Here is a 14,628-nt window from a genome sequence, read left to right on the forward strand (position 1 = left end):
ATTGCTGTTCCTTTATCATTGCTGGGTCTAAAGCCTGGAACTACCTACCCAACAATACTATTGGAATATCTTTACCATACTGAGTGGTTTGAGAAAATAACCATCATTATCTTCTTTAGAGCAAATAGACACGGGAAGTAAATGCTGGCCTAGCAGTAATATTCACTTACTGGAACTAAATAAATGATGTGGGGTTTTGTTTTAGATGATGCTATTAGAATATTCATGTTTACATTCTTATCTTGACAAATAATATTCTGTATTTTATTAAATAAAATACTATAAAATGTACAGTTGAAAAGAAGATTGTAATCACATTATACTTGACAAAAATAGCATTGAAACTAACAAATAACCTTCAAAAATGCCACACAGTGAGGCTGCATAAGGGAATACAACTTGAATTTCTTAGTCATAACAATAATATCCCAAGTGTATAGGCTGGGTTTGTTTTCCTTGGAGCGAAGGAGGCTAAAGGAGTACCTAACAGAGGTATACAAAGTTATGAAAGTTATAGATAGGGTAGATAGTAAGAAACTTTTTCTGATAGCAGGGGTATCTAAAACTTGAGCACTGGTTTAAGGTAAGGGGTAAGAGGTTTAGATGGGATCTGTGGAAAACCTTTTCAGCCAGAGGGTGGTAATCTGGAATGCACTGCCAGAGTGGGTGGTGGAGAAAGGTAATCTCACATAATTTATGAAGTATCTAGACAATCACTTGAATTGGCAACATGTAAGCAAGTGTGAGTAAATGGGATGAGTATAGATGGGTACGATGGTTAGCGTGGACATGGTGGGCAGAAGGACCTGCCTCTATGTTGTATGACTCTAAATGTCTTTAAGAAATGAATGATATTAAATAGGCTGTTGGAGAGGAGTCCCTGAGATAACGTGAAAGCGTATTGAAAGTTGTGGAGAAATTAAAATCATGAATGCATAAGAATTCAGAACTGGAGGATCACAAGGATCTGGGTGGGGTGAGAGGGTGAGTCATAGCTATTATGAAATGTGAACGTGGTTGTGAAATCTTTAAATTCCAGGTTTTGTTGGGTTGGGAACCAATACAGATGCCTGAGCCTCAGGATGATGGATGAATGGAACCTGATTTAAATGGGGATATGGGCAGCAGTGTTTTGAATGAGTTAAAATCTACAAAGGGTAAAAGATCATAGAAGCTGGCCGTGAGAGCATTGGAATAGGCATAGCTAGATGTAACAAAATCATGGATGATTTGTTGAAGCATGACTGAGATAGACAATGTTAAGAAGGTAAAATCTGGAGGGGGGATGAGATCAGAACTTGGATTGACCTCACAATGTACTGAAGCATTTCATAGTCAATGGGCTATCTTTGAATTGTTTTTACTGTCATAATACAGGACAGGTGTTAACAAATTTGCATAATACAAGGTCCCACAAACCAATATGCTGTGGGACCAGATAAGTTACTGTATTGGTTGAAGGATATGTATTGACTAATAGACCAAATCAGCTTCCTTAGTTTTCATCTGAGAGTCCACCTGAGAGGCATGGTTTAACATCTGAAAACAGTATCTCAGATAGTGCCCTCAGTACAGCATGAGTGTCAGCTGAGATTTAAAGCATTTGTTGTGGATGAAAGTCTAATGAACAACCTTCTGACTTAGAAATGAGAGTGGTTTCATAAATGCAAAGCTAACCTCAAAATCGATTCCAACTCTTAATCACGGTTTGTGTGATGAAACATCCCTGATATCAGCCCTAGACTTATCTTTCCTTCATTTATACTTAACTTCTTTTGCCCAGCAGCTGCAATTTAATTATAATAATTTTGCAGGTATTGCTTTTATGTTTTATTAGGTTAAATTGTATCCTTTTACAGAACCTTCACTCAGTTGTCTTCTTTCGAAATCAAAAAGCTTGACTGTTGCTAGTCTATCTATCCACAATGCTCATATCACATACTTGATTAGCTTCTCATCTCTGCTCTCACTGACTCCAGAACTTCCCCTTCCTTACTGACAGCTGACACAGTTTAGTTTAATCAGAGTACAGCACTATTTTCCCATGGCATCTTCATTCCCTGCTGTTTTGGCAATGCAGTTAATACCCTGGTAGCTTAGTAGCTTTGTGATAGGTGCTCTGCACTGTTGAATACTGATGACTTTACAGAAACTTCCTGGCCTCCTATTTAACTATTGTTAGATAATGCAGTTATTTTTGGTATGTATGTGGATTTTTTAAAGTGTTTAAAATGTTTGCAATCACAGCTTTCCTTAAACCTCCACCAATCCACTTTGGCCCTTTTAAGGTAGAGTGGTGAAAAACTGTTTGCTGTTTACCCTGAAAAATGACCACTAAAGTAAAATGAGCCAAGGCTTTTTGCAGGAGAGTTATCAAATAAAAATTGACACTGAGCCACATGTAGATAAACAAGGACAGGTGACCATGCATGATCAAAGAGGTAGTTTTGAAGTATCTTAAAGGAGGAAGGAGTGGCACAGAGCTGGAGAGGTTTCGGGGAGGGAACTCTGGACTAGGTATTTGAAATATGTTAATCTGACGTAGTATTGATTTAATAAACACTGTTGAAATACATCTCAATGGATTGAATGGATTCTATGAGACTGAAATCCCTTAACTTTTCGTTTACTGTCTTCCAATATTATACATTACTGTTGTCAAAATAAGTTAGTTTATACTTAAATTGACATTAATCTCTTCTACCTGTCCTCAGACTTGGACTCAATTCTGCTGTACCAAAGAGCAATAAGATCTTTTCTTACATTTAAAGAGCAGTTTTTGAAACTTCTGATGCAATTGAAGTGGTGCAAAGGCAGGAAGCCTAAGGAAGTTCAATGCGCATATTTCATAGTCAGCAATTATGAGAAAATTTGATCACATAACCATGAATAGTGTGAACACAGAGGGATTAAAACCAGCCTCCAAAGCCAAAGCTTTTTCATTTATGAGCAAAATTCACAACCATACACAAGGGTCAACCTTTCATCTATTGATAAGGATATATTCATTGCTATCTGGTATATTGTGTTCTTCATGGATCAGTGAGGGGCCTCAAATTTTCACCATATGTGTCAACAACCTGGAGGAAGGAACGGAGAGTTTTCTACTTGGATTTGCAGAAAATGGTCATGGAATAGTACGTTGCTTTGATTGGAGCTGGAAGCTAAAGAGGACGTAGAAGAAATGAGGAAGCAAAACTAAGGGGGATGTAGTTCAATGTGGGGGAATGTGAGATCATTCATTTTGGATCTGAGAAGAATAAATTAGAATAGTTTCTTGATGATGAGATTATGCATTGTAGATTTGAGTGTCCACAGATTAACATATTTCAACTTCTGTCCCAAAACCTCTCCACCTCTCTGCTACATTTAAGAATGTTTAGACCTACTTCTTTGGCAAAACATTGACACCTCTCCTTGTATATCCTCATGTGGCTCAGTAGCAAACTGTAGTGCAAAGGGCTTTGGAACATTTCACTAGGGAGGTCATTCTTCAGGTTAAATAGTGAATAGGTTTTTGTCAGTCGATGGTCAAAAGGGCAATAGTGGAGATTTAAGGAAAGGCATGATTGCAAACATTTTCAACACTTTGAAATATGAAAGTATCAAAAAAGTGTATAAATCATTAAAAGTGAAGGGGTATCCGGAATAAACAAAAAGTAATCTTGTCCAATATGAGGCAGTTTTATTAGAAATTTGAGGAAGTTATGCTTCTATTGTACTTTTACCCTTGATTGGATCCTTTATGAAGTACTCCATTCACCTTTGGGCATTGGTACTTGAAGGATTTACTTACCTTGGAAAAGATACAATGCTATTAATCAAAATGATACCACAGTAATCAGATTCAACTATGAATTGCATAAATGGTTTATAAGTCTGGGGGGAGGGATGGGGTTTGAGACGGTGAGGGTCAGGGTGGGGGGGGGTAAATGATCTAACTGAAGTGTTTAAAAAGCTTAAGGGTTGGTTTGGATGATTTTGGCAAAATCATTTTCACTGATGAAGGAGCCCAGAATAAGCTTAAAATTAAAGGTAGGCCAAAATAGAGTGAAAACAGGAAATGATTTCTCACACACTGTGGAAATCCTAAACTTTCTCCCTGAAGTGATTTGGATATCAAGGGGCAATTTTTTTCTGCATGAGGACTGTCTGTTATCAAGAGATATGAAGCAAAAGCAGGTAAGTGGACTTACTGAACAGCTGAAGGTGTTTGAGGGGTAGAATAGTCTCCTCTGAGTTCCACATCGTACATTAGAGCTTGACATGGTCATCAGCACAGTGTTGAAGTGACAAGTCAGGCAGAGGCAGATAGGATGGAACCTCTTCTTTGGCAGAGCAGAGCCTCTTTCATTCTGCCATGCAAGATTTATTTTAACACATAATTAGAGAACACAGGCCCGATTTTGAAAAAAAATCCTCTATATCTTATCTTGTTTCCATTATTTAGTCCTCTACTCCTGACTTTTGTGATCACCTTTCCCTCTATGTTGTTCTGGCCACTATGCTTCAAACTGAGGATGTATTTTCCGGAATTCACTATAAATTCCTCTTCCATCTCTATCTTAGATCATTCTTAAAATCCACCTTTTTAACTAGATGCTTGACCGCCCCTCTTAATGCCTCTGATCTTTAACTTGGTCTCTATTGTCCTTCATGCATCTGTGAAGCACATTGGTTTATTTTTTCTGCATTATAGGATTGATGAAAGTGAGTGGGGTGAATTTGTGCAGGGATGTCCTATACTTCAGACTGTTTGTTGTTTATGGTATACTTACAATGGATGTAATGAAGAACACACTCAACTAATCCCCCGTGAAAAATCACCCACTGCTTCATTCACTCAGTATTAGGAGCTATTGGATGGCAGGTTCCTTGTGTTGCTATCCTTCCAGGGTTGTCGTGGAGTCTTCAGGAACAAAAGGAGAGTCTTCAGGACTCAATTTCAATCACAAGACATTAAAAAATAGTTTACACTTTCTTAGAACACTTGTTTATTACAAAATTACTAGAAGTGGGGGATTGGGCTGAAGTTTTGGAGGAAGGGAGCTGGAACATGGTAGTTGGCAAGGAGGTAAAGTTTTTGCCTTTATTTTCATGAAATGTTCCCAGCATCACCTGGAAAACCTGACCTGGTGTCAACTGACAGGATTGGGGCTAAAGGACAAAAACAGAATGAAGTTTTCTCCTAGAAATTACAGAATTTACACTTTGACCAATGCTCCCACTAAATTGTTCAATCAAACTCCTTAAGTTTGATAAAATATAAAGTCAGCAATTTTACTCCAGTGTTTTACTTTAACCGAAATTCAGATGCACGCACTAGAGTTATTGTTCTCTCCATGTACCATCCTTACTCTTACATCTTTGTCATCTTGATAGCACATTCTCTTTTATCCAATTAAGATTTATAATCTATAAACAGCTGAAACCTTTCCAAATCAATGTTGCACATAACACAATTCAAAGGAGAGAAAGAGACAACACCTTATTCCATGATTGTGGCAGAGATTCATCTGCAGAATCCAGGACTGTCAACCCAGTCCCTACAATGGAACGTTTAGATGAAGTAAGCTTATTCAGGTATGGTTTCAGAACCAGAATAGATATAAAAGAAATACCTCTGTTTGACAGGGAACTTTTCCATGATACTATTTTCTAGGGTTAAGCAAATGGGGAAATATTTTTACATTGCATGAAGTGAATAAAGTATTGTGATTACCTACTTCATGATTACCTATGATTACCTTAATGAGATTGTAGTTCAGCATCTGAAGTGGAGCTTCATTCATACTGACAGATAGTAATGCACGAGTAAAGCTGATGACTGAGACAGGGTCATTTCTATTTCCACAGGAAAGATGGAATGTTTCTTGCAATGAAATGTTGTGAAACTGGTCCATGTAAACATGTCTCCATCACATCAGATCATTGTCATGGTTACATTATTTGCAATGTCTAATGTATTTGGGAGGGTTAATTGCTGTCAAGTGCATTCCTAATGGATTATGTTTCTTTTACAGCTATGGTCTTGCCTTAGCAAATGAGCACATATGCCCATTATACAACTGGTGAGTTACCATTTTTAAAATTTTCTTATGTGGGTAAAGTAAATTTAGCTTGAAATAATGTTGCTACCCTCCCCAGCTATGGTAATCTCAATCAGATGGGGGGGGGTTCCCTAAAATCTGTGCTTAAAACCTGTTTTGGACTTATAAGAGGCTTTCTCTAAATAGCATATCCATAAGGCTATTTTTGGAAGTTATACAATGGTTTGCACACTATTGGATGCTTATGAAAGCTAACATACAAAGTGGAGGGGTGGGAGAGGAAAGTGGTGCTTCAGTTGCAGAGTCTTTGGCCCTATCTAGAATACTTCATTCATTTTTTGTACATCACTCTTTATGAAGAATATACTGGTTGTAATTGGGGCACGCAATGAATCTAAATTGAATGGGCACATTGCAGAAGCTCAGTTTATATTTCTGTTGAGTATAGAAGATTTGATTAAATGGATAAAAGATTTAATGGAGTAGATATAGATTCATCTTCTGGGGAATTCAGGTCAAGTGGGCACAATGAAAATTAGAGCTAATTCATTCAGAAGTGGGATCAGAAGATATCTTTATTCACAAAGGCTAATAACAATCTGGAACTCTTAAAAGCTATAAATTCGGGGATAATTCAAACTTTCACGACTAAGAAAATTTTTTTAATTGGGAAATGTGTCAATGAGCATGGATTAGAGGAGAAAAAAGAGAATTGAAGTGTAGATCAGCCATGAGCTGACTGAATGATGGAATAAGCCTGAGGCAGTGAATGGTCTACTGATGTTCCTAATGCTCCATTGTAGTGAAACAATACTGAAAGAGTAGTAGTAGGATCCATTATGTGGGACTGTTTGTTGCTAGAATTGTGTTTTTAGAGTTCTAGTTTAACATGAACTATTTAAAAAAGATATTTATTAATTTTCCATCATGTAATGATGAAATAAAACTAGCAAAACTTGACCTAGTGTGCTTTTGTTTAATCTGAGCTGCATTTGGTCTCTTTTCTGCAGGGTGTACAATCGTAACTGTTCTGTTCATACCTTGGTGAAATGCTGCACAATTCAAAACGTGCCGTTCGTAAGGTAAGCAGGGGATCTCACATGATTTTAGCAGTAGTGCTAATGAATTCAGACAGACTGGTACTCCAACATACTAACTATTATTGCAGAGTGATTGTGGGTGATTTGATAAAGATCTCAAGAAGTTATGAAGGGATGTGACAGAAATTGGTGGAATAAGACTGCTTCCATAGATCAGGGGGTTTAAACATTAGAACTTTGGGATAGAAAGTAGGGAAAATGTTTTACAGAGAATTACATGACTATACAATGTTAGTGGTAGACCATGGTCAGGAAGCTGGTCTGTTCTTTGTGAAGTACTAAGGTAACCATGTGGCCAGTGGGAAGTATGTACATATTTCCCTTTATAAGTGCACCATTGGGAAGAACAAGCAAGATATGGTAAGTAACTTATTCAGACTTTTCATAGTGAGTTTAGCGAACGGTCCCCTAGTGAAAAAAGATGGACTCTTGACCTCACAATCTACCCCGTCACACATCTTATTGTCTACTTGCACTTCACTTCCTCTGTAGCTATAAAACTTTATTCTGCATTCTGTTATTGTTTTCCCTTGTACTACCTCAATGCATGTTGTAATGGAATGATCTGTATGGATGGCATGCAAAACAAGTTTTTCACCGTACCTCGATCCATATGACAATAATAAACCAATTTACCACTTTAACCTCAAAGCCCTCTCTAATTGTCCTATGGTAGTCAATATCCAGGGAGCCATTGGCCTGCCCATTCTGTGCAAAGAATGAGCCAAAAGATTTCTGGGTGATGCCACTGTGCAAGAATAGTTGGATAGATAATTGAAGGAGCAAAGACTGTGTGTTCATGGGAGAAGAGTGGGAGTATGGCAGAGGAGAGGGACTGAGTGAGCAAAGAAAATGGTCTCAAAGTGGTGGAATGGTTAGCATTTTTACCTCACAGCTTCAGAGACCTGGGTTCAATCCTGACCTTGGGGACTGTCTGTGTGGACTTTGCATGTTCTCCCTGTGATTGCGTGGGGTTTCTTCTGGGTGTGCCAGTTTCATTTTACATGCTAAAGACTTCCTGCTTGGTAGGTTAATTGACCACTGAAAATTGCCCCATGTGTGGTAAAGGAATAAAGTGATGGTAATTGGGTGGTGGACTTAATGGGGACGTGAGAGGAAAAAAGTACAGGATTAGTGCTCAGTGTAGATGTGTAGATGTCAAAGGGCCTGTTTCCATGCAGTATGACTATGTCCATGGCTCTGTGAGGCTGCAGGACTGAAGTAGGTGGAAATTAGGGTATTTGCTTAAGGGGCCAGAGGGTAGTACTCCTGCTCCTCCACACATAAGCAATGTTGAAAGAGTGCTTACCTGCTGGATCCATCACCCTCATTTAGCTGCCTGGTCTCTGATTTCCAGAATCCTATGCACACCCAAGAACTTTTTCATTCAGCTGTCTCTGAGACTCTTCTGTCCATAGGCTGGAGCTACAACAAAACTCTCATATATTATACCTCGACAGGAAAATCTTGTTTGAAGTAAGGTGGAGCCTTACATTGAGAAAGATGTTGGGGTGATGAAGCAGCCTTGTTTGACACCAGTGTGCCCTGAACCATTGATTAAGATGACAGCCTGTGTGCACAATACAGCAGATGTAAGATGGAAACAAATTTCTATGACCACCAAATTTGAGAAGGATGATCCACAGTCCCTCTTGATTGACAGAATCAAAAGCTTTTGGAAGGCCATATACAGTGGTTGATGCTCCTTTTTGAATTTTACCTTTTGACATGCAGGAAGATCATATCCATTTTGTCTCTGATTCAGAGAACAGCTCTTCAACCATTGAGAAGAGACAGTTGAGGAGTACCCTGGTGATGACTTTCCGTACAGCAGACAATAGGGAAACCCACCTATGGTTACCACCATTAGTTATGACTATGGCATCCCTGAGACATCCTGGCATATCCTCCTCTTTCCAGATGTGGGAGATTCTGAATTTATGATTGCCAAGTGTTAGAAATTCAGCAGGATTTTATCAGTTTCTAAGATCTCATTGTTTTTCAATTCGGATATGGCCTTTTCAACTTTTTGTTGGTTTGGATGACAGCAAGTCGATACCAAATAGTTTGTTGTGGTTGGGGTCAAGGATGAATGTCAAGGACAGAGTTACAGCTGAGGAGTTCTTTGAAATGCTTCTTCCAGCAGTCACTGACTGCCTCTCTGACCTTCATCAGCCTCCTCCTTTCTTATCTTTCAACAGGTGGCCTTTGGATGTTGGGCCATAAGAGAATGCTGAAAAATCCACACATGTTGTGGTTATTATTGATTGCTGTACTTCCCTGTTCTTTCCATCTACCATCTGTTCTTTAGTTCACAGGTTTTCTGTTGCACCTCACCCTTCAGGTCCCTTTCTTTTCCTTTGAGGTTTGGTGGATTGCTATGGATCAATCACCACTCAGAATCCAGAAGTTACAGATGTAGCAAGTCTTTATGCAATCGATATGAGCAGGCAAGAGAGACTTTCTGATGAGGGAGCCCCCAGATTATCAGAATACACTGATCTTATACACATCTGAGACAAAAACAATTACCAAAAAATGATGTGGCCATACATGAGTATTGCTAGTAGTTACTTTAACCCACTCCATTCAGCCTCAATGTTGTTCTCATCACTCTGCATTTAATTCAGGACAGGGGGTATTTGTTCTCTCAATCAGACCTCAGTCCCGCAATACCTTGCACTTATAATTCCAATCCATCCAGTCCTGCCTCACCCCTATCTCCCAATTGTCAAGGCAATAAACCCTTATCCAAATCTATTTGAACTGACTAATATGATCTAAACAGTCAGCATTGAACTAATGATTCCCTGGCCTTCTGAAACTCTCACCTTACCAATTAGTCAGGTTTTGCCAAGTTACATTCACCATGTTTTAACAGTGCAGGTTATACCTTTAGTGATTACAGTGTACGATTAGTAGTTTACACACTCAAATTATCTTGCACAATCACAATAAAATGGAGGAAACTAGAGGTTGATGCATATGGTTAGTATATTTTTAAAACCTACCTCTTCTCTAACCTTTACAGTATCTAAGAACTATACCTAACACCAACATGGAACTTATGTCTAAGAGCACCTTGCATTCGCACTTAAGTTAGCTCTTCCATCTCATCAAACCTGTCCTTGTGTTTTCTGGTGGAGAAACCAAGGATTTCTTCACAGATGCTAATTATTGGTATTGGTATTGGTTTATTATTGTCACTTGTACCGAGGTACAGTGAAAAACTTGTCTTGCATACCAATCGTACAGGTCAATTCATTACACAGTACGGTTACATTGAATTAGTACAGAGTGCATTGAGGTAGTACAGGTAAAAAAAATAACAGTACAGAGCAAAGTGTCACAGCTACAGAGAAAGTGCAGTGCAGGTAGAAAATAAGGTGCAAGGTCACAAGGTAGATCATGAGGTCAGAGTCCCTCTCATTGTGTAAGGGAACCATTCAATAGTCTTATCACAGATAGAAGCTGTCCTTAAGCCTGGTGATATGTGCCCTCAGTCTCCTGTATCTTCTACCTGATGGAAGCAGAGAGAAGAGAGAATGACCCGGGTGGGTGGGATCTTTGATTATGCTGGCTGCTTCGCTAAGGCAGCGAGAGGTAAAGACAAGAGTCCAAGGTGGGGAGGCTGGTTTCTGTGACACGCTGGGCTGTGTCCACAACTCTCTGCAGTTTCTTGCAGTCCTGGGAAGAGCAGTTGCCATACCAAGTCATGATGCATCCAGATAGGATGCTTTCTATGGTGCATCGATAAAAGTTGGTGAGTGTCAAAGGGGACATACTGAATTTCTTTAGCCTCCTGAGGAAGTAGAAGCATTGGTGAGCTTTCTTGGCCATGGCATCTACATCATTTGACCAGGACAGGCTATTGGTGATGTTCACTCCTAGGAACTTGAAGCTCTCAACCCTCTCGACCTGAGCACCGTTGATGTAGACAGGTGCATGTGCACCGCCCCCTTTCCTGAAGCCAGTGACCAGCTCTTCTGTTTTGTTGACATTGAGGGAAAGGTTGTTGTCATGACACCATGTCACTAAGCTCTCTATCTCCTTCCTGTACCCCGACTCATCGTTGTTTGAGATATGGCCTACTGCGGTGGTATCATCTACAAACTTGTAGATGGAGTTAGAGCAGAATCTGGCCATGCAGTCATGAGTATATAGAAAGTAGAGTAGAGGGCTGTGTACGCAGCCTTGTGGGGCACCAGTGTTGAGAATAATCGTGCTGGAGGTATTGCTGCCTATCCTCACTGATTGCGGTCTGTTGGTCAGAAAGTCAAGGATCCAGTTACAGAGGGAGGTGTTGAGTTCCAGGTCTCGGAGTTTGGTGACGAGTCTGCTTGGATTAATAGTATTGAAGGCAAAGCTGTAATCAATAAACAATAGTCTAACATAGGTGTCTTTTTTGTTCAGATAATCCAGAGCTGAGTGTAGGGCCAGGGAGATGACGTCCGCTGTAGACCTGTTTCAGTGATAGGCAGATTGCAGTGGGTCAAGATTGTCTGGGAGGCTGGAGTTGACGCGTGCCATGACCAGCCTCTCAAATCACTTCATGATGGGGGATGTCAGAGCCACTGGTTGTAGTCGAGGATTTCAGGGCAGTCCAAATGCTGTGGACATTCTGTAGCTCCTGTTGCTGGTGGAAGCATTCTGGTGATGGAAATGGTCTGCTGATGGTAGAGCACTGGAAAATACATGTTTACTGGTAATGGAGATGTAGAGGAGTGCACAGGTGATGAAAGTGTACTAGAATATACTGGACTGTATTATTCATGGAAGTGTATGGGATAAATTGGTCATTTCAGGTTGGCAAGCTGTAAACAGTGAGGTGCCGCAGGGATCAGTGCAGAGATGTTGACTATTTATAAACCACACTAATGAATTAGACAAAGGACCTAGATATCCTAGCCACATTTGCTGACAATACAGACAATAAGAGAGTGTATGGAGACTGCAAAGGGATACAGAGGTTAAACAAGTCAGCTAAAATTTATTAGATGGAGTATAGTGTGGGGAACTGTGAGGTCATCCACTTTGATAGGAAGAAAAGTAGAATGTTTAAATAGGGAAAGACTACAGGATGTTGCAATACAGAGGGAGCTTGGTGTCCTCACCCATGAAATAGAGAAAGTTAACGTGCAATTACAGAAGATAATTGGGAAGTCACATGGGATGTTGCTCTATTGTAAAGAGGATAGAGAATAAAACAAGGGAAATTTTGCTTGGGTGTGGTGGTGATGATATACTAAGAGACCTGTTGCCCAGAGACCTGGAGTAACAATCCAGATCGGAGTTCAAATTCCCCCATTCCAGGTGTGAAATATAAATTGAGTTAATAATATTGAATTAAAAGAAAAACAGCTGGTAGTAAAGAACATGACTGCAAAGCTACCAGATACAAAGAAAAGGTAAAGGTTTATTAACAGTAGCAGATCTGTCTGGAAGAGGTGTAATCAGAGGGAGAACAAAGAGGGTGGGGGGAGGGCATCGAGATGAAAAAGGATTGCTGGAACTGTGAGTACAGAACAGATCAGTTTCTGGAAATGTGAAATAAAGGAGAATGCTAGAAAGCTCAGCCAGTCTGGCAGCATCTGTGGAGAGAGAAAAACTTAGTTACTTCAGAACTGTCCAGGGATTGAAAAACAAAGAATTGCAGATACTGGAATTCTGAAGCAAAAATAGAAAATGCTGGAATCCTGAAAAATGCTTGGCAGCCCCTTAGAAACAGAAACAGAAACAGAACAAATGCCTGAGGCTGATGATGGCCCCATCATGAAAAATCATTGACCTGAAACACCAACCCTGGTCCCTTTCCAAGATGCCACCAGATACTCTGAGCAGCCCCAGCACGCCCTGCTACTTTATCAGATCTGATCAGTTCTCCCAGAATGGTTATGTGAATAGGTAAATTCAGAGTTCTACCCTGAAGGCTATAATGTGCTAAGATGGAAGATGAAACATTGAATTTACTGTTCCAGGAATACTGGAGTCCATTCATTAAGAGCACAAAGAAGCCCAGAGTAAAAGGCAGAAGGAGCTCAGCATCTCCCAAGTTATCCACCCATCAAGCAGCTCCAGCTCCATCTCTGGCAGAATCTGCAACTTCCACATTGGCCTCCTGAGAACCCACAGAATTGGAGTAGAAACAAGCCGCCCTCAACCCTGAGAGGCTGCCTAAGAAAGAGAGATTGCAGGATACAGGAAAATATTGAATTGTACTGGTAATTAAGGTGGGCTGGCACATATGTATGCAGGCAATGAAAAGATACTGGAGAGTACTGCTGCTGGTTGTATGCTGGTGTGTACTGTTGATGAAAGCAGAATAGAATGTGCTGGTGTGATAGTGTATTGGGAAGTACTGGAGTGAACTTGTGGTGGAAATGACCTTAGATCTGAGTAGCAAAGGCCATTTTCTTGAAACAGCCCATGTGATTTCCTGGAAGAGAATGAACTGAACCTATAGGCCACTGGAAGTACAGTACAGTGTACATTATGGTGAAAAACAGCTTCAAAGACCGATGTCTCCCAGTTTGTATTGAGTCTTAGTTCCATTATATTGCTGACTATAACGACTACTAATATGAACCAGGTGGAGCCAGTGCCTTTGGCAAGGGAGAAGTACATATCAAATAATGGTTTCTTCATGCGTCAGGAGCAGCTTAACAACTGTTTGTGCGGAGCTTCCTTGAAAACTGATGTACACTTGTATTCTGAAAGTGAAAAAATCTGCAGATCAAATCTGAATTGCTTCTTCTTAAGAAGTCCCTTGGGGTTGAGCTTTTACAAAAAAGCAGAATTAACACTTCTGGTTGATGATCTTTCTTCAGATCTAATGAAATTTCTTCAATCTGAGCATTAACAGTTTCTCTCTCCCTTGATGCTACCTGGCCTACTAAATATTTCCAGCATTTTCTATTTTGACTTCCTGTCCACATGGGCTTCAATGAAACACACCCTAACACTACAACTGGAGAAGCAAGATATGATGAAAGTGACTTGTTAACAAATAAATACTTGAATCAGAGGAGGCTCACGAGACTTAAAGGTTGTCCATGGAAGAGAATGGAATATTGAACCAAACCAATATGCAGTACCAGATGGGCTGACATCTGGATAAACACAGACTTGTTCCTGTGGTATTTCACAAAAGCCCTAAATGAATCCCACACACCACACCCTAAGGGTATGATGTCATCGAATAAAAGTGATCAGACTGAGATCAAGACACAGTCAGTTCAAAGCAACACTTTGTAAATTGAACATATTGGACAGTCTTTTGTGTGAAAATAGTATTCCACATTTACACATTAACATGTATATTAATGTGCAAACATATGAATTAGCTGTAGGAGTACGCCACTTGACTCCTTAAGCCATTCAATAAAATCATGGCAGGTCTGATTGTACCCACCACCGCATATTTCTGCTTACCTCTGATAATCTACCTCTGTCATAAAGATTTTCAAAGAAGCAGCTTC

General features: G+C 39.9%; 1 protein-coding gene across 1 annotated transcript in view; it reads left to right on the forward strand.

Moving 5' to 3' along the window:
• si:dkey-228d14.5 (uncharacterized protein LOC796266 homolog) overlaps positions 1-14,628 on the forward strand; it is a 55,666-nt gene that overhangs the window by 22,892 nt on the left and 18,146 nt on the right. Inside the window, exons 2-3 of the mRNA XM_052041568.1 lie at positions 6,024-6,071; positions 7,061-7,132. Of these exons, the coding sequence (XP_051897528.1) occupies positions 6,024-6,071; positions 7,061-7,132 (120 nt within the window). The remainder of the gene's footprint in view (positions 1-6,023; positions 6,072-7,060; positions 7,133-14,628) is intronic.

Source organism: Pristis pectinata, chromosome 30 (genome assembly GCF_009764475.1).
Source record: "Pristis pectinata isolate sPriPec2 chromosome 30, sPriPec2.1.pri, whole genome shotgun sequence".
NCBI lineage: Eukaryota > Metazoa > Chordata > Chondrichthyes > Rhinopristiformes > Pristidae > Pristis > Pristis pectinata.